The 18,937-nt window shown below is 33.1% G+C and overlaps 3 protein-coding genes and 2 non-coding genes across 7 annotated transcripts; 4 read left to right on the plus strand and 1 right to left on the minus strand.

The window, feature by feature from the left end:
* The first annotated feature begins 387 nt into the window (after positions 1 to 387).
* Positions 388 to 3,588, plus strand: LOC110626741 (annexin D4). 2 transcript variants are annotated; one of them, XM_043961994.1, is made up of 7 exons: positions 388 to 1,193; positions 1,767 to 1,916; positions 2,106 to 2,278; positions 2,429 to 2,647; positions 2,744 to 2,968; positions 3,079 to 3,153; positions 3,241 to 3,588. In XM_043961994.1, the coding sequence occupies exons 2-7, from the start codon at positions 1,868 to 1,870 to the stop codon at positions 3,451 to 3,453; spliced, it is 954 nt and encodes a 317-aa protein (XP_043817929.1). In that variant the 5' UTR covers positions 388 to 1,193; positions 1,767 to 1,867; the 3' UTR covers positions 3,454 to 3,588. The 2 variants fall into 2 exon arrangements, with proteins under 2 accessions (XP_043817929.1, XP_043817928.1); XM_043961993.1 differs by having other exon boundaries at positions 388 to 1,916.
* A 577-nt stretch (positions 3,589 to 4,165) lies between these two features.
* LOC110626742 (annexin-like protein RJ4) lies at positions 4,166 to 7,383 on the minus strand. Of its 2 annotated transcripts, none has more exons than XM_043961995.1 (6): positions 7,242 to 7,383; positions 5,428 to 5,573; positions 5,126 to 5,341; positions 4,823 to 5,035; positions 4,605 to 4,697; positions 4,166 to 4,524 (listed from the first exon to the last, which is right to left on the minus strand). In XM_043961995.1, the coding sequence occupies exons 1-6, from the start codon at positions 7,312 to 7,314 to the stop codon at positions 4,321 to 4,323; spliced, it is 945 nt and encodes a 314-aa protein (XP_043817930.1). In that variant the 5' UTR covers positions 7,315 to 7,383; the 3' UTR covers positions 4,166 to 4,320. The 2 variants fall into 2 exon arrangements, with proteins under 2 accessions (XP_043817930.1, XP_021628501.1); XM_021772809.2 differs by lacking the exon at positions 7,242 to 7,383 and adding an exon at positions 5,885 to 6,043.
* A 3,949-nt stretch (positions 7,384 to 11,332) lies between these two features.
* Positions 11,333 to 11,405, plus strand: TRNAR-ACG. Its single transcript has one exon. It is a non-coding gene; the product is annotated as a tRNA-Arg (tRNA).
* A 412-nt stretch (positions 11,406 to 11,817) lies between these two features.
* TRNAR-ACG lies at positions 11,818 to 11,890 on the plus strand. Its single transcript has one exon. It is a non-coding gene; the product is annotated as a tRNA-Arg (tRNA).
* Positions 11,891 to 13,655: 1,765 nt separating this feature from the next.
* Positions 13,656 to 17,125, plus strand: LOC110627078 (F-box protein SKIP5). The gene is made up of 5 exons (XM_021773311.2): positions 13,656 to 13,933; positions 14,830 to 14,974; positions 15,057 to 15,135; positions 16,077 to 16,135; positions 16,634 to 17,125. Exons 1-5 carry the CDS (start codon positions 13,804 to 13,806, stop codon positions 16,980 to 16,982), a joined length of 762 nt encoding a protein of 253 aa, XP_021629003.1. The 5' UTR covers positions 13,656 to 13,803; the 3' UTR covers positions 16,983 to 17,125.
* The last annotated feature ends 1,812 nt before the right edge of the window (positions 17,126 to 18,937 follow it).

An 18,937-nucleotide genomic window follows, 5' to 3' on the forward strand; every position in this document is an offset into this window, starting at 1 on the left:
AATAAAGAGATTTACGGAAAGTGTTAATCTCAGTGATTTATATCTTTTAATATATATTGATCTGAAAGATTTTACAATTTATAATAGTGCAATATAATATTGGATAATTATCAAGGTTCAAAAAATGTAATTGACTAATATTTTGAAAAAGATAGTCTCATTCATTATTTTTTTATAAAAGGTGTCTCGGCTAGAAATAGCAAACAGACAGAATTTTTATGGGTGTCCGATCCATCCAAATTCTATTAAGACGAATTTAGATTTTTACAAAATAAATTTGTTCGGATTCGAATTTAAAAAATTTTATCTATTTCGAATTAAGGTAGGGTTGGAAGTTAATTACCCGATCCCGCTCAGCGTTATTAGCAAAACTAACCCTAATCTGATTTCTTTTTTCATTTTAAATTATTCACGTCCCTCTCTCCTTCGGCGCCTCTCTCCCCCTGCTTCCCTTCCCATAATTCCCAATCGACTCTCTCCCCCACTTTACTGCCGACAGCCCCGGCACCGGCGACGTCTCCTTTTTCTCCCCAACGACCATAAATCTTCTCCCTCCCAGTTAGCGATATCTTCCTTTTCCCATCCCTTGAGTACTACCTTCAAGGAATTCTTCTGGCGTTCCTGTATTGATAAGAGTTCTCATACTCACACACGTGCAGCAGTAATTCCCAATAAGCAAGAGCAACTGTGTCTGATTGAAGAGCTCCAAGGCAAACAACGGATATTCTAACAAGACCGGATAAGCATTCAGCTATAGGAACAGTAATCCCACAAAGCTGCTCGTGAGTTTTTTTTTTTTTTAATCACTTGTGCGCTTTGTGTATTATTGAATTGGCACGATATTAGCATTTTTAATCTTGTTCTTGTAGTTTCCTTGTATGAGATTTTGCTCAATCTCTGGGTTGGTGCAAATTGTTTTTTTCATTTGGATAGAGAGTTAGCTTTTAAAAAACTCGTATATGGTGTTTTTTTTGTTTTACCTGAGTTTGACATCTGGATATTGCTGGATGCGTGCCATTATTTGCAACTTTATTGCCAAACTAATTGCTTTTGATATTTGAGAAGCTATTTTGTTATGTTTCTGTTTGGTTTTTTGCTATTTGTCCTCTCGCCTCCTCTCTCTCTTTTCCTTTTCTTCAGCTAGTGTAACGAAAATTGACTGGGAGGCTAATTGTTTGACATCACAGGCTTAGGTATTGATCTGTGCAACTTCTGTGAGTAGTTCATTCATTTCTTCTTATTGATTTTTCCTTCAGAGTGTTACTGACTTGGTCTTAAATCTTAATATCAATTAGCATTACCCAAATGAACCTTAGTGGCGTCCATGATCTGGTTTGTTTTCCTTGATTAATGGTTGTGTTATGATGAATTTGTAATATATTTATTTTGTTTTAGTATATCTAAATTTCCTAATTCAGATTTGTTATTTGGGTATTGTGCCTTTATTGTTAAACGGATTTGGAACTAGTACGGGTATTAAAATTAAAATACTAAACGGGTTTGGAACATATTCGAGTCGGATTTGGAAACTCTCAGTTTCGCGGGTACCCTACCCGTTGCGATCCCTAGTCTCGGCAAATTGAGCAATTGGGCGGTCGAATGATTTAAGAGAGAATGCATGGGCATCACTGCAATAAAACAATATCATAAATTCAATATTAAAGTTTTAATTAATATCACAAGCAGTTTTGTATATATTTACGTTTTCATGAGTCACAGGTCATTTTGCCTCAATTCAGTTCAATTTCCTTTCTATTATTGCCCAGTAACAGCTCAAGTTGCCTAAAATGGCCCTTATTCTCAAATCACAATATTAATATAAATGTAGCACGAGATCTTTCTCCTTGCAAAACACAAACACAAACACATGGCTCATCCTCAACAACTGGAAGCTCTCACCAAGGCTTTCTCATCAGGTTCCTTTTAACTTCATTCATTCTTTTGCTTCTCTCTATTTAGATAATGCCTATATCACAAATATTCATTTTCTTTGCTTCTTCCTTGTTTTGTACTCAACTATTCACATCCTTTTTTTTTTTTTCCTCATACACAACGAACCAGAATTAAGAGCTGACCAAATTCTCCTTTCTCCTTCTGTGTAACAGGACTAGGAGTTGATGAGAAGTCATTAATATCAATTTTGGGAAAATCACATCCTCAACATAGGACAACACTCAGAAAGTCAAGTCCTCACTTGTTCATTGAAGATGAACGCTCATTTGAACGCTGGGATGATCACCGTATTAATCTTCTCAGGCATGAATTTGCGCGATTTGAGGTATCCTCTCTGTTTTCCTTTTTAGCAGATTTCACTACCATCTAAATCTGGCGATCTTTTTCTTAAAATATTAAAAAGGCTAACTACAACGGTTCCTGAAGATGACTATTATTACCAAAATTATAACTCTAACTCTTTATGATTGTTTAGAATGCCGTGGTGCTATGGGCCATGCATCCCTGGGAAAGAGATGCTCGTTTCGTTTACGAGGCCTTGAGGCTTGGTCCACAATCTTATGGTGTTATTGTAGAGATTGCATGCACCAGATCATCAGAACAACTGTTGGGAGCAAGGAAAGCCTACCATTCCCTCTATGATCACTCCATTGAAGAGGATGTTGCCACACATATCACTGGCAGTGAGCGCAAGGTACTGTATATACATCCTCGGTAACATTATGAGCCCAAAAGGCCTAATATGCAGCATGAAAAGGATCTGATGGATATGGTTTTTCTTTATGAGCAGCTGCTGGTAGCACTGATGAGTGCCTATAGGTATGAAGGGCCAAAGGTTAGGGAAGATGCTGCAAAGTCTGAAGCAAAACTAATTGCTAATGCTATTGAGAATGGCGAGAAGAAGAATCCTATTGAGGATGATGAGTTGATACGAATACTAACAACAAGAAGCAAGCCCCATCTCAAGGCTATTTACAAACACTACAAAGAAGTTTCTGGCAGAAGCATCAATGAGGTATGAGATGAATGCGGTTCTAGTTTATATGAAACTAACATGATAAATTATTTCTAGATGCTAGTAGGGCTCTAGATATGAGATTTAATTCTTCCTGATGCTTTCTTCAGGATCTTGACGCTGCTGACTTGATCTTAAAGGAGACAGTTGAATGCTTGTGTACCCCTCACCCATATTTCAGCAAGGTAAGATATACAATGCCCCTGCCAAATTCTAAAGACACTCAGTTTCAAAATAAATTATTTTCATGTATTGCATATAAATTATTTTAGGTAGTAGATGAGGCAATGAGAAAGGAATCGGATCACAACACTAAAAAGGCATTAACAAGAGTAATTGTAAGCAGAGCAGATGTAGATATGAAGGAGATTAAAGAAGAGTACAATAGCTTATATGGAGTTCCCCTAACCCAGAAAATTGAAGACAATGCAAATGGGAACTATAAGGATTTCTTGCTTTCTTTGATAACAAGAGACGAATTATAAGAGAAATTGAGAGGAATGATTTGATGAATTTGTTATTCCTTTACTCTCTGTTTCATGAAATGCTGTCTTGTGTTTGTATCAATTGAGTTTAAAAAGAAGCCTGAATAAATTAAAATTCTTCTTTCTGCTCTTAAATTTTAGATCATTCAAAGCAGCTATATTAGGTCCTAAGAGAATGAAGAAAATGAAGGCATATGAGTATGTGCACAAGTAATGGGAGAAAAAGATTATCTGCATACCAGATCTGACAGAAAAGAAAGCGTACATTAGATTTCTTTAGCCTGGCTTAAACCAGATGATATATAGTTTCACAAAGCATTCGATCTTTTCTTCTTTTTTTTGGCAAGTCCACAAAAGGCTTTCAAAATTCAAAGAATAAATAAATCAATCATTCAAGTTTTACAAATAAGTCAAATAAGTCTTTGTTACGTAAATAAACACTTCAAAATTTAAGAACAGATAAATAAGTTACATCCTTATATTAATATCTTTTGTTTATGTTCAAGGCTCATTCAACTCATCTTTTTATTACTAATATCTTTTTGTGATTCTTCTTCATATTCTTCCCAAATAACACTTAAGACTGAATCCTAATTGATTAATATGCTAGATTTTAAATGCTTCTTTCTGCTAATGTAATCTCTTAATTTACGGTCTAAAATTTGTTTCTCCTTTATATTAAATAGATAAAGCACCAACTTTTACCAACATGTTCCACAAGGCAACTTCTTCGAGAAATTCTGCATTCAAGATAGCATAAAAAAGGATACAAATTGTCTCACACCAGATCAGCACATGCAAAATGAAGGCTCACAAAACCCTTATTTTTTCAGATTTAAAAACTCTGAAATGCTTAAGCTAATAATCTCAATCCTGCTTTCCAAGCAGAGCAAGGAGGAAAGCCTTGTAATCCCCAGAAGTCTCCTTGGCCACTGCTTGATCAAGGGGCACACTGTTCCTCTTGTAGTAAAGCTCCTTGATATGCAGCAAGTCCTTCTCAGCCCTTGTCACTATCACACGAGTAATTGCATCCTCATCAGTCCCAAACTTTCTGATTGCATTCCGCAAAACCTATAGCACAGAAGAAAACAACTACAGTCAGATTGAATTCCATAACAAATTAAAGAGTTTCCAACTCTATAGCGTTTCACCTTCTCATAGTACTTAAGAGGTTCGTTGATGCATCGAATGGCTATGCGAAGCAATCTCTTGTACTCATTCTCAGCATGCTCACCCAACAAAGCCTATTAACACAGAAAAAGATCATAAATGTGCCTTTGGATGCAATATAGACTTATGGGTACCAAGTCTACCTTAAATAGAAGCAGAGTACTTGGAAGCTATGTAAATTTTTGTCTCCAATCTATACCTTAGTGATGGAAGTTCCCTGATCATCTTTGAAGCCATTGAAAGTAGCCATGAGTTGTGCCTTGCTCCTTGTAGTCAAGATCCTAATAACTTCATCATGATTATATTTCTTGTCTTTAATCGCATCCTGAAGAATATCAGCTTCCGATTTGGCCAATCTTGCATTTATATCAGCACCTTCATACCTATAAGCTGTAACCAACCCAACCAAGAGCTGGAAAGTAACCATAATAAACCATTAGGATCAGTAAGTAACCGATATAGAAACACAGATATATGCATCAATAGTAAGTAATTGACTTGCCTTCCTGACATCGCCGGTGGTATGAGCTGCCACATCTTCTTCCAATGAATGCTTGTAGCGAGCCTGGTAGGCCCTCCTCACAGCCAAGAGCTCCTCTGCGGATAGGACGCAAGCAATTTCAACGATCACATGATAATCAGAAGATTTCTTTACAGCCACATTAGCTAACACTGCTTCTCTGTCTTCTGGGTCCAATATCCATCTGTATATAGCTCTCTGTATTCAGAAATTCAATCAAAATCCATTAGCGTCACAGGCATATTATTGTTTAGCAAACAATCAAATTATGATACTGATCAAACCTCAAAATCTCCTTTTAGCTCAGATTCAAGACGTTTTACAAGTTCTTCTTGGTAAAGGTTCCAATAAGCTTGTCTGATTTGCTTCCTTTGAGTTGCGTTTCTATGAGCAAGAACTGAAATTACAGCCTTCTCATTGGTCCCCCATCCTATCAAATTTTAACAGCACAAAGAAAATACCAAATGTCAGTTTTTTCATCTCTTTTGTTTCCCCTTAATCATCTCCTGTACGATAGAAGCATTTTGCCACATAAGTGCGAAAGGGAAGGCATTGATCAAACAGAAAGATGGAGGGAGGATGGTCGACTACTAATCAGAGATCACAGAATCAAATAAACTCAAATAGGATCCCATTTATAAAAACACATAGCCCAGAAGATAATCAACTATATGAAATAATAAGATATACACATAAAATTTAAAAAGAAAAGGAAAAAAAATGGAATATGTATAGATTAACCTTCACAAGCCTTTCTGAGAGTTTCAGCATCTTCTACAAAAGAAACATTTGCAGGGACAACAAGGGTAGACATGGTTTTAGCACAAAGAAACAATCTCCTTCTCTTTCTGGAAGAACTTGGATGTGAAAGAGTGGTGAATACAACTGCCTACTTATAGTCCAACGCTCTTACTCTACCCACTACAATAACGCCAGGAAAGATAGCTTTTACATGGAAATTAAAGAATTTATTAATCAGGATTTGTTCACCTGCCTTGTACTGTTATATTTTATTGGATTAGAAATAATTAAAAATTTGAAATGATTTTGTACACGAGGCGCTTAGGTACCGTCCCGAATTGCGTGCGAGTGAATGGTGAACACAAGCACGTGAAGGCCTGTCTGTCACTGAAACTCAATTTCTGTCTGGGCACTTTTTGAAGTTGCTGATTTCAGTGTGAAAGCAAGCAAAACTAGGTGTACTCCATCTTTATCATACTGTCGTGTTATAATTTAATTTTTCCTTTCACTTCTTTTTTTTCTCTGTCTGCGGGTTAGGTTTGAAACCTTTACCACTTACATAATAAGAAGATACCTTCATACTTTTCATTTTTTTATTTAAAAAAAAAAGACTTCACTCATCACTGGTATGAATTGAGCCTAAAGTTCAAATAAAATCAGTCTAGAATGAAATTAAAATTAATTCACTTAGTTATTAAAAAATGAAATGTATTCAAATTAAATAAAAAAAAATAAAAGGTTCATCTTTATCTTTTTTTTCATTTCACCTCATTCGATTCATCAATTGTAATTAATGGGATTTAACTTAATTTTTTTTAAAAAAAATCAATATTATTTTCATTAAATGAAATTAAATCTATTTCCAAATTAATACCATAAAATTTAAAATATAGAATCGATTCTTAGTGGATGAAAGCTCTATTTATTAATAACTAATTTTTTTTTAATAAAAAAATATAAATTATAAGTATGTTTAAAAAGAAAAAACGACACTTCATGCTGACGAATCATTCGCACTTTCCTCGTCTCTTCGATGATGATTTTAATTAATATAATTTGTATATATTATTAGTTACCATCTCCAATTTATTATTGTTATTATTAATAATCATGCTAAGAATGTGTAAAGTGGGGAAGAAGGGATTTCATGTCCTTTTGGTTTTCCAAAGATTTTATTTGATTGTGATATTAAAAGTCATTAATTAATAATTTATGAGCATAATTACCTTGTAAATATTCTTTAGTATTATGACAAGTGGAATAAAGGGTTATTTATAAAAGGAAAATTCATACAAACCCCAGGAATGGTATGGTATTGAAAGAAAAAGGGAAGATGATGTTTTGAATCATGTTGTACCTTTAAAAGCCTGGCGGAGGGATTCGGCATCTTCAGCGGGGACATGGTTGGCAGGGGCAACGAGGGTTCCCATTTTTATTGTTTTCTCCACTTAATTTCCTATAGAGAGGACTGAGGAGAGGAGAGGAGATTATTATGTATAACCATTGTATTTATAATTAAAAACTGTGCTGTTTTGCTTAATAATTATCATAATCAACATAGAAATTAACGTCATGACTCATACACCTACCTTTGCTGGATTTTGAATGAAAACGACTTATGACCATCTTTGATAAAGTTGAGTTGAATGTGCGGAGTAATGTCGTATTATGGCTGCATACTGCAAACGTGTCTTCGGGATTCTCTTTGGCCTGCTTTCTTTTTATCTTAGTTTCAGAAATGTGGTTGTCCTAATGCTCGTGTCATCATCTACCATGCCCCAAATGCAAGTAATGCTCCATTAAACTCCCTATTCCTTGTGGGCGTAAATATTTTGATATGCAATTGGTATTAGCTTTCTGTTTCTAATTACTTTCTACATGCAACAGAGGAGAAACCCTAGCAGCTACAGCCAACAGGTGATTGATATTCTCTTGTGATTTTTCCATTTTCGTGTTAATAATACTAACATTTCTGTATTCATGAAATTAAGATCTAAATTACTGAAATTCGATTCTACAAATTACGGTTCCAAATTTCTGAATATGTCAAAGTTTCTGTTCGATCAGATAAAATTTCTTAGTTTAGTTGTGTAAAATACCTTCCCTTAATGTTTGAACTACTTGTTACTATTGCTATAATTCAAAAGTTGTATTTGGGCTCGTAATTGCATAATCTTGATTGCCTTAATTATGATTATTTATCTTATTTTTTTCTATTATACATTTATCCTAATCTGATGATATATCCATTCTTTTTTTATTTTTCCCTCTTTGCTAGAATGCATCAAAATTATAATTTTTGTTCTTTAGTTTTAAAATTCTAATCATTTATATTCGTAAATTTTTAGTAGTCAAAACATGAGCTTATAGAAAAGTTATCAAATTAATATATGACTAAATTTCGATGTCAGAATTTTAAATTTTTGACAAAATCTACATTGAAATTTATAATTTCATAACAAAAAATTTTAAAAAGCGTAAAATGGATTTTTATAAAAATAATTTTAAGTATTTTGAAAAAGTATTTTGAATATATATATATATAAACACTGAATTCAAGAATGAGTCTATTTCCTCTCCATTCTTAGTTCAGAAGGCAAATTTAACCCCAATTCTTATTTTCAACATGATTTTTATCAATATCCTTCTCTCTTTTAAGGAATTGATCTTTGTTTCGAAACTTTGATTGGAGTTTCAAGTTTTGGCAAGTATTGAAACCCTTTCATAAATCTTCCTCTCCCTCCTCCTTTCGAATCTTCCATTAGTATTGCTCTGTTAAGAGGTAAGTCTGATAGTTATAAACTGAGATTTCATATTGTTTTGAGTAGTTATTTTTGGATTTGCATGTAAAATTGAAGTTCTCACTTTTTATGTTTAGTCTTTGGATATTAAGAGTGTAGAGTCAATTGCATGTTATTGTTTTAGGGCTTTCTAGCTGATTAAGAATTCTTGAATTGATATGAAATGGTTTTTTAACTGTTGCATGCGGCTTTGGTTATGGTTTGAAGGCTATGGAGAAGAGGTAGAATTGAGTTCTCCATTGCAGAGGAATTCAAGTTTAACCGTCGAACCTGCCTGTAAAGGTTACGACCTTTGGCAGCCTAATCTGCTTTTGAAAGTTTGAACTTTCGAGTATGTAAGGAACTTTAGGCCACCAAACCTATAATCAAAGTCTTCTATCCAATTGATTCCAGTCTATTTTCTACGTATTTTCTTATATGCTTTTAGGTGTATCTTGGGATAGTTTTAAGAGTCATAAAAATTATGTTTAGCCCTTTATTTAAGTTCATCTATGTATGATCGGAGTTGGAAAACTATATAGACCAATAATAAGGTAACTGCTTTAAAGCAAGATTTATATTTATAAGACATTAGCAGAACTAAATTAAACTCTTTATTTAATTAAATTAATGTTTTAAGTATGCCCATACATTATGAATATTATGTATATAAATTGTTCTGCATTAAATTCACAAATATGATGACTGCATATATAATTATTGTTATGTATGAATATTGGATGACTCATTAACTTTCGATATTATGATATGAATGTTTATGTATGACGAATATTGAAGTCCTGGTCGAGATCCATTATACACCTTTAACACTTTGTAAGAGAAAAACCAGTTCTACGCCCCTGACAATATGTATATGATATGTTTAAGAAAAAGTCCTGAGAAGCACCTATTGTGAGCCGAACACTATTTGATTTTATGAAGAGTTATTGGTGAAAAGTCCATCTTGTTGTGATTTGTTTGTATTATGACACATAAATACGAGTATATGTTTTATTAAACTATTGTGTGTCATGTTTCTATCCACTGGATTATAATAGTTTATCTCTTTCCCTTAACCTCAGGTTTATAAGATCGGAGTTAGTACGAGAGTTCAACAGTTTCATGAGTGTAGTACTTTGTGTGATAGTTTAATTGTGAACGTATAATGTTATTATGGTTTAGTATTGTACTTCAATCGAAAATTCTCTTTTGAACCCTTTTATTAATGATTTTAGTATGTAAAAAGTTTTAATTTCATAATATATTTGAATCAAATTATAGTATGTAATGATAACTATAATGTAGTATTTGATGAGAACTCTAATATAAATTTATATTTTGAGTTATATATGTATGTACATTCTAATTTGATTCAGGTAAGAATATATATATATTTTTAAGATTATATTGTGATTATATCAAATATAAGATAATGTATAATAAGAAATTTTTTTCAAATCATGCATAAAACAAAGATATTTTCACATCATGATCATATTTAACCCTTAAAGTGTTTAACATGACCACTTGCATTTTCCTGTATGCAAGGTATAATTTATACAAAAATAAAATAAAATTTTTTTAGAACCGTATAAAAAATAATTATTAATATTAAAAATAGATAAATTTATTGTTTTAAGATTATTTTTATTTTTAAATAAATATAAATATGAAAAAATATTTGTACAAATAATTATTTAAGAAAAATTACATAAAATTATTGTAATGAAATTATATATTTTTTAAAAATTTTTATTGATTATTTTATTAAGTTATGAGTTAAAGCAATAGCAGTTACAGCAGTGATTTTGAGGAACAGAAAATGACAATTTTCCCATGATTGAATAGCCATTTTTCAAATCAATGTTATCAATTCGATAGCTAAATTGACTAACAATCTCATTTGAAGGAAAGTGCTTTCATTCAAAAGAGAAAATCAGGCTCTGTTATGATAAGCCTAATTGGCACATATAATCTGGTATAAGATGATGAGAATAAGCAAAGATTAGGAGAAGTTAAAGTACTCGAAAACTTTTTACACCTTGCGTCATGTAGAAGTATCAACTAGAAAAGGAAAAAGAAAAATTCTGTTTATGCATTTTTGAACGGTTAATAATCCTCCACCCATTTCTTTATGGTATAATTTTATTTTCAATTTCAATTTTCCTTTATGGTATCCCATTCAATTTTTAAATCGAATATTTAAATTTTGAGTTTAGTCACTATTATTTAAAAATATGAATTAACCTAATTACACAGCCAAATTAAATCGTTTAATTTAATTTGATCTGGTCAATTAAAAAAATAGAATTTTCACTACCAAATTAAGAAACAGAAGAAACTCAATCGATAAGAGAAATTGCAAATCAAATTGTAAATTTCAAAATCATGACGCCTTGCAACATAGGTTTAAAAACAAAATTATAATCACACATTTAAATGACAATAACAACGAAAACCTAAATCCATTCAACTAGTCTAAAACGAATTATAAATCACAAACTCCATTCTAATTTTCTGAGCAGAAATTAAAACAAAACACAATATAAAACAATAACCTAACTGAAATCGGAACGAATACCACTAAAACTTTGCAAGAGGCTAGATTGAGCTGAGTTATGGAGGTCATCACCGGCATTTTAAAAGGTAGCGATAAATAAGCGTCGAGGACTCCATGGCCCAATGGATAAGGCGCTGGTCTACGGAACCAGAGATTCTGGGTTCGATCCCCAGTGGAGTCGCTTTTGTCTTTTTTATCTCTAGTGCCTGATTGCGCCACAAATAGGCATCAGCCTAACAATTTCTAAAATTCAAAACAATGATTCAACGTAACAGAAAATTAGGGCTAAAAAACAAAATTAAAATCATATGTTGAAAAGAAAACGTCAAAAAATCCTAAATCCATTCAACTAGTCCAAAACAAATAATTTAATTACATACTTCACCCTAATTTTTTGCTCGTAACCAACACGGAACACAACATACAAATCAATAGCCTAAACTGCAATTGGAACGAATAACTCTACACTTGATAAATTTAAAGTGAGCAGAGAGGCAAGGTTGCCAGGAAGGGAAGGGAGTGGAGTGGAGGAGGCAGCGACACCAGAGGCAGGATGTGACAAAAATTGTAGGAAGAAATAAACAGACGTGGAGGACTCCATGGCCCAATGGATAAGGCGCTGGTCTACGGAACCAGAGATTCTGGGTTCGATCCCCAGTGGAGTCGATTTTTACTCTATTTTCCTCTTGTTCCATATATAGGAAAAAAGTCCGGTCAAATTACCATGCAGTTTAAAAACGTAAGAAGTCAGAATCAGGGACGGATCTCTACCCCATTTCATCTTTTTATTTTCAATCCAGCCCATTTCCTTTAATTAATTTTTTAATTTTTAATGTATTTAATATTTAAAAAAATTATACAATGACGGCCTTAACTCCTTTTAAATTGGAATTTTAGGAAGAAAACATTTTAAACTGATGATGCATAAATGGATACATTTCCCATGATGCATTCAGTTAACATTGTACATTTTTCAGCGGAGCTCCATCCTCATAACTCTCAACTTCTCTACAATTTGTTCTCTAAATAAGGAGTCATCATAAATTTAGGTTGAATGAATTTAGGTTAGTTCTCTAAATAAGATTATCACGGTTATTCTCTAAATAAAACTACACTGATAGTGTATTAACCAAGTCAAATGCCATTATAAAAATAGAATAATAATTATAATTTTTTTTATGAGACTCTGAGTTTTTTTCATAAATAATTTAATAACAACATTGATTTAATTTTTTTTTCGAGTTATGACGTTATATATGAATTTAAAAGAATAAAAGAGAATATTAGGTGAATTTATTTAATAATCTCTCTAATATTTAAATTAATAGCTGATATATAATAATAATAATAATTTATGAGATAAATTACTTGAGTTTAAAATATAAATAAGATACTCAATTTTATAAACTCTCATTATTTATTGTATTTAAATAAAATTGAGATAGAGTGTACTGTACATATGGAGTATGAACTCTCTTTTCGTGAGTTGGATTATGGAGATTTGATTTTGAGGTTGTGATCAACTCTTGCAAGCTGAAGATTTAGATTTAATTTTAAGTGTCAAATTCTTAAGAGATTTAATCGAATCCTTTTTATGTAGATTTAATTTTGGGTGTCAGAGTTCTTTAAAATTCAACCTTAAGTGTTGAATTCTTCAAAGATTTAGTAGTTTTGGTATAATATCTTTTTCTCTAAAATTCGACATTAAAAATTAGAGTTGTTATTAAATTTATAAATATTGATTTTTATATTTTTAAATTACATTTATACGAGAGTATCGATTATTTCTAGTTGAATTTTTTTTCTCCTTAGATAATCAATCTTTGCTTTTCTCTAAAATTATACCAGTTGCATTGATCAACTTTGTAAATTCTTTTTTTTTTTTCTCATACGACGGTCATCTTTTACTTAAAATTCAATTACTAAATTTCAGTTATAATAAATCCTATTAAATATAAAATTAAAATATAATTGATAAAATAAAAAATAATAATAAAATTGAAGCTATTAAATGTGATTATTAAGTATATATATATATTTTTAAATAATTTAATATGTTTAAAAAATGAATTCTTTAGTATTTAAATTATAACCTCGCGACATTAGATAAATACTTGATTACCAATCATTTTAATGTGCACTCAATGTTTGATGTATTCCATTTTCTTATAATGATAATTTATTTTTAAAATTCTAAATAATTTTAAAATGATTTATAGCCAAAATTACATTTTAAAAATTAAATAATTAAAATTATACTGCGTATAATAATTCACATTTAATTGTGGAAAATAAAAACAATAAGTCCGTATAACTAAATTCAATAAAAGAATACTATAATTACAAAAAAGAAAAATAAAAACTAAAATTTGTTAACATAAACCTATTTGATAGCAGTTAATCTAAAGCAGGGTCGGCTCACTGTCCTAGCGGCCATTGGAAATTTGGAAGTATCGGCCCCTAAAAGTATCGGGTTAGCTAAGCGTGTCGCCTCGGTTAATCTGCTAATATCACTGTCAGCAACTGGAAATGGAAGAGAGCGCGTGGTGTTGAGTGCGAAAGAGGAGAGGTTGAAAACTATGGGGGAGGAAGAGAAGCGAAAGTTGAAGCATAAAAAGAAGTCCGCATCTTCTTCATTTTGTTCTCCCATAAACAATCTCGATGATGGTTGCCTTATGCACATATTCAGCTTCTTATCTCCAATTCCAGGTTTCCTTTTTTCCCTCTCTCTATATCTCTCTCTGTGTTTATTATGGGTGGGCCTTGTTGTAGTGGTTGTCGCGTATTGTGTGTATCCATGTTCGTATGAACCCTAATTGAACTGAGATGTGAATCAATTTTATCTCTAACTATTATAGTTGTATCGGGTTTGGAATTGTGAAGCTTTAATCTTTAGTTTGTTGGTTGACCGTTTTCAAAATTGGGTTCTAGCCCTGAATGTGGAGCTAATGCTGTAGTTTATGCTCAGTAACAATTTTAGTATAACGTTTTCCTAATTAGAGGGGGACGTCAAAACCTTTGAGCTTGATGGATAGAGGAATGCAGCTGCTGCAAATGAAGTGTGGCAATGAGAGGAGTGTGATTTACCTGAGTTGGATATTAATTTGCATTTTAATTTTCTTGCCTAAGATTCAACTACAGAAGAAGACTTGGTTTTGGACAGAATTTGATTAGGGAAAAAAGCAACTTCAATAAGAATGGCTAAGTTGTTAAATTGTGAAGCAGAAGGGTGAGAAAGATTGGAAGTTGTGGATAATTTGTCAAAGTTCAGCACCCTTTTGTCAGTATATACCCTCAGTTGAATTTCTTTAGTAGCACGCTAGCATGGTGAGATGTGAAATTGATGGTTTCTCAGGAGGGAGGAGATGAATCCAATAGGATGGGGAAATTTATGATTAAATTGCGTGTATGTCTTACATTTATATATTAGCATGTGAAAAGATTTTCTTTTATTTTTCCATACTGTTCTCTTACTCGAGTCTGCCAATGATGATCTTAGTTAGAGGACTATGTAGTAATATCTAGTTGTGAGGATATAACTTGTTCATTATGTGAAGAATATAATTGTGAGCAATATGTGTCATGAATTGTGATTGAGTTTGCAGATCGGTATAACACCGCCCTCGTATGCCACAGATGGCATTTCTTGGCATGTCACCCTCGCCTATGGCTGCGAGTAGAACGTTCTGTCAAAGATTTATCGGAACCTGGAGTTTTCCCCAGCATTGAGATGGCTGTCTCTGCTGCTAGGTATGTAAATTGACATCTTGCTGATGAGATTTTTGAGTCATAATGATTGGAAGGAAAACTTGTCATGGATGTTTTCTTTTAGACCCGGTGACACCATTCTTATTTCAGCGGGAGGGAGTCATCAGGCCTCTAATATTCAAATAAATAAACCACTTTGCCTGGTATGTGCCAATTATCTATACTTGGAGACGGTGTTTTAGTTTTAACTATTAACGACAGCATATGGTTATATAAATACCTGAAGTCTAGAATGTGTCTTAGTTGTCAATTTTTTCAACAGTAATTATTGACTCTGGAAATTCCTATTGTTGGATAGTCTGTGTATCACCTCATTATTTCATTACAAGGAAGTCCATCATTAATTAATGATTGCCAAAAGAAGTGTGCAAGTTATGTGGTGAGGTAGTTATTAATGATTGCCAAAAGAAGTGTGCAAGTTATGTGGTGAGGTAGTTTAAGTCCAACCTAGTTAAACTATTCCATCTGTAGTCTGAGCCTGAAAGAACTAATTGGTGTATGTCATGCAAAACAAAGCTTTGAAGGCCTATGGACAAGTTCTTTGATATAGCTGTACTACGTTCCTACCTGTCTGATTTGTACTACAAGTTTTAGAGTTTACTATCCTAATTAGTTATCCTGTCTCGCAATCTATAGCTGACCCCACTAATCCTAATTGTTTTTATGTTTTTTTTAAATATACATTTTTATCTTCAGTGTCTCATTGGCTCTTTGCCTGGTTCACAAGTACAGCATTCAAGTTAATTGAGTTTCAAATTTGTTTGAGATCCCTGAAACCTTCAATCTTTTCTTCACAAACTTCACTCACCTCCCTCTCCCTTTACCTTTAAGTGGGTTGGAGTTTAACTATAGGAATTCAGTTCCATGAATGCCATATTCTTGCAAAGTGAGAATGAGTGGACAAGCAGTGCAGAAATTACAAAGTTGGATCAGGTGCTTTTGTTATTAGTAGAACAAACATAATACTTAGCTCTATTAGAATAGCTATCATGTTCTTTGATTTCGTAACGCAAAATAAAAGTTAACTTCTGGAGTTATTAATTCTTCCACCTGTTCACTGTTTATCTCAACTTACTTTGTTCAGATTGGTGGAGGTGAGGCTCCTGATGAAACAACACTCTTGTGTTCCCGAGGTTCAGACAGGTATGCAGGACGACAATTGCATTGCTTTGCCCTTATCTTGTATCTCATTGGATTTCAGTTTAACTAGGACCATCCGTACATTGGATGTAAGTGGCCATGAACTGGAGTTTAGGGATGATGCATTCTATTCCAGTATAACAATAGTGAAGGATGATACTTCCTGCATTCTTGATCTTATGTTATGAGCAATATCTTTCATGCTTATTGTGCTTGTTATAGCATCATAAAACATGTTGAAATTAGTTATTATCATAGTTAGTAGATATCACAAAAGTACCCATTCAATATCATCCTATTACCTTAAATATCGATATTAAGGCTCTGACATGCATGCAATTCTTGAGTAATTGAGATGTGGTTGTCTGCTGCTTATTTCCATGCCTAGCTCTTCACTGCAAAATTTCGTTCTCCAACATTTTAGAGTAGACTCTTACAGGTCACTATCCTTTAATTTCCATCACAAGACAGAATTTGGTACTGTTGTTATTGTTTTTGCAGTGCATTGGAGTTCCTGTCCACTTGCAAATTGGCGAACCTAACAGTGAAGGCAGAGCTTGGTTGTTGCTTGCTTCATAGAAGTGGAAGGCTAACTATAGATGGCTGCATCCTTCAATGTGAGTCAAACCCTTTGGACTATCTCTCATGTCCAATCGTGACTACAGCTGGGGGGAGTGAGATTTTCTCCTCCTCTGTGAAGACTAGTTGTGATGGTGTTTCTGTTTCTCAAACTCGGATAGAAGGGGGTTCCAAGGCTGTTGTTACAAGTGGGAAGCTGGCTTTGCAGCGAGTTCGAGTCATCTGTTCTCGAACTTATGTTTATTTCTGGTTTGATGTAGAAGATAACTGATGACTGTTCATCTCAAGCTAGCCTGTAACATAATGAACCTAGCTTTTTATTTATTCTCATTCTTGAATTGATTCTGAATATAAATGCTTTCATTCAAGATAATTTCAGGGTTTTAAGAATAACCAGGAGTTACTTTGATGTCTGTAAATCAGAGTTTATCTTCATAGTTATTGATTGCCAGGCTTAGGAGGCCAAGTAACGTTACCGGGAACACATGGAGAATAGCGTCTCAAAGTAAAATATCTCCTCCCTATGTGGGCAAAATTTTATTGAAAACTAAAATGGCATCTCCCTTCAGTCCCTTGAGTGGTCTCACCAAAGTGAACTTTTGAAGGGGGAAATCAGGAAATCTGTTAAAGGCGAGAAACTTAAAGAATGCACTCGTATAGTCCTCTCAAACTCGCATCTAGTGTCACAATTAAGAACTTTAATCAAGTGCCAGCCAGATCACGATTACTGGAGAATCTTATCCAGTTATCCTGCAAGCTCTTGTAATAAAGTCTGAGAAATGCAATTTCAAGTTTCAGAAACTAGGAATAAATTCTCGTCAGCCGCATAGACAGAATTCTTTGGTTTTTGACCTCATTTAAAATTCTTGAAATCTGCCATGGTATAATGTAATTACCAACCAGCCATATTCTCCAAGGAGTGCCACATTCTAAAAAACAGTTGAAAATTGCTTCGTGGGCATATCGACCTTCATAAGAACCACAAAAGCCAAAAGGCTGCAAAATTTTACCATAGAATTAGTAAGGGCCAAAGGGTGCACCTCCAATGTCCAGACCTTCGGTGAAAAACTAAATTGAGAGCGTGGAATTAGCTGCTAATCTAAGAAGTACTACGCAAAAACAAATGGAATGCCAGGGGTGAAGGAATTAAAGTGGTCATTAACTGCTTCAGTGACATCATATTTCAGCTTACGACTTCTTGAACTTTTATCAGCAGTTGTTATGTGTCACATATTATAGGAAGAAATATATAAATAGAAGGGAGTAAAAGGTATAATAAGGAAATACTATAGCTATCAGAAGTTGTTATAGCTAGAACTAGAGAGCTGTAAATTAGTTACTGAGGACCAGTATATGTCTCAGCATGCACATGTAAAGGCATTCAGATACATCAATACAAATATATCCTGCTTTCCTCTAAAATTCTCTTCTATCTATCCAAACACCCTTTCTCCTCTCCTCTTCTACTTCTACTTTGTCTCTATTTCCTATATGATCCTTAAATACCAAAATGGCTATACATTAGCCCAGAGAAAAAAATATAACGAAGAAAAAGGGCATAAGACTCTGAGCTTATTCAATGAAATTTTTCACATCCAATGCTATTGGTATCAAGACCACAGTGAGCCAATTTTCATTACAAACAATTATCCAACCAATTTAAGCTCAAAGAACACTGATGCAATATTTCAAATTCCAATGACCATATCACAGACTAGCATATTCTATAAGCATCAATAAAAAACATACAAGCGTCAATAGTTCTTGCAACAACCGGCAGAAAAAGCAAAACATCATGAAGAAATAATCCCTCATGTAAGAAAAATTTCAAGGTACAATTTCAGTGTGATGCGCATCAAAGCAGATCCACCTCTGGTTCCTTGATAACAATTTTCACCAAAATATAGGAGCTACCGAAATAATGCATGACCTAATGAACTCAGCTAATAATCATGGTAAATTCAATCAATATCTACTTAGTTGAATAGAAATGAAGAGTACCATTTACCATTCAAAACTAATTGGCACGCATACCGTCAAGGTCATAGAGTTTTTGGGAACCAAAATTGTAATTTTTCAACATTAAAATTTCCATGAAGTAGTATTTGGATAAATTAGTAGAAAATTAAGAGTCGAGACAATTTGTTATAATTTCTTTTCATATATTTATTTGGAGGTGTGTCATACGAAACATGTTGACGTCTCCTCTTACTGGAATGTCTACTA

Source organism: Manihot esculenta, chromosome 11 (assembly GCF_001659605.2).
Source record: "Manihot esculenta cultivar AM560-2 chromosome 11, M.esculenta_v8, whole genome shotgun sequence".
Taxonomy (NCBI): domain Eukaryota; kingdom Viridiplantae; phylum Streptophyta; class Magnoliopsida; order Malpighiales; family Euphorbiaceae; genus Manihot; species Manihot esculenta.

Coding starts and splice junctions, on each gene's coding strand:
- LOC110626741 (XM_043961993.1), top strand. CDS start 1,868: ATGGCTCATCCTCAACAACTGGAAGCTCTCACCAAGGCTTTCTCATCA. Junction 2,279..2,428: donor ATGAATTTGCGCGATTTGAG/GTATCCTCTCTG, acceptor ATGATTGTTTAG/AATGCCGTGGTGCTATGGGC. Junction 3,154..3,240: donor CTCACCCATATTTCAGCAAG/GTAAGATATACA, acceptor AAATTATTTTAG/GTAGTAGATGAGGCAATGAG.
- LOC110627078 (XM_021773311.2), top strand. CDS start 13,804: ATGGGGGAGGAAGAGAAGCGAAAGTTGAAGCATAAAAAGAAGTCCGCA. Junction 15,136..16,076: donor TAAATAAACCACTTTGCCTG/GTATGTGCCAAT, acceptor TACTTTGTTCAG/ATTGGTGGAGGTGAGGCTCC. Junction 16,136..16,633: donor TGTTCCCGAGGTTCAGACAG/GTATGCAGGACG, acceptor TTGTTTTTGCAG/TGCATTGGAGTTCCTGTCCA.
- LOC110626742 (XM_043961995.1), bottom strand. CDS start 7,314: ATGGGAACCCTCGTTGCCCCTGCCAACCATGTCCCCGCTGAAGATGCC. Junction 5,036..5,125: donor CCACCGGCGATGTCAGGAAG/GCAAGTCAATTA, acceptor GTTACTTTCCAG/CTCTTGGTTGGGTTGGTTAC. Junction 4,698..4,822: donor AGGGAACTTCCATCACTAAG/GTATAGATTGGA, acceptor CTGTGTTAATAG/GCTTTGTTGGGTGAGCATGC.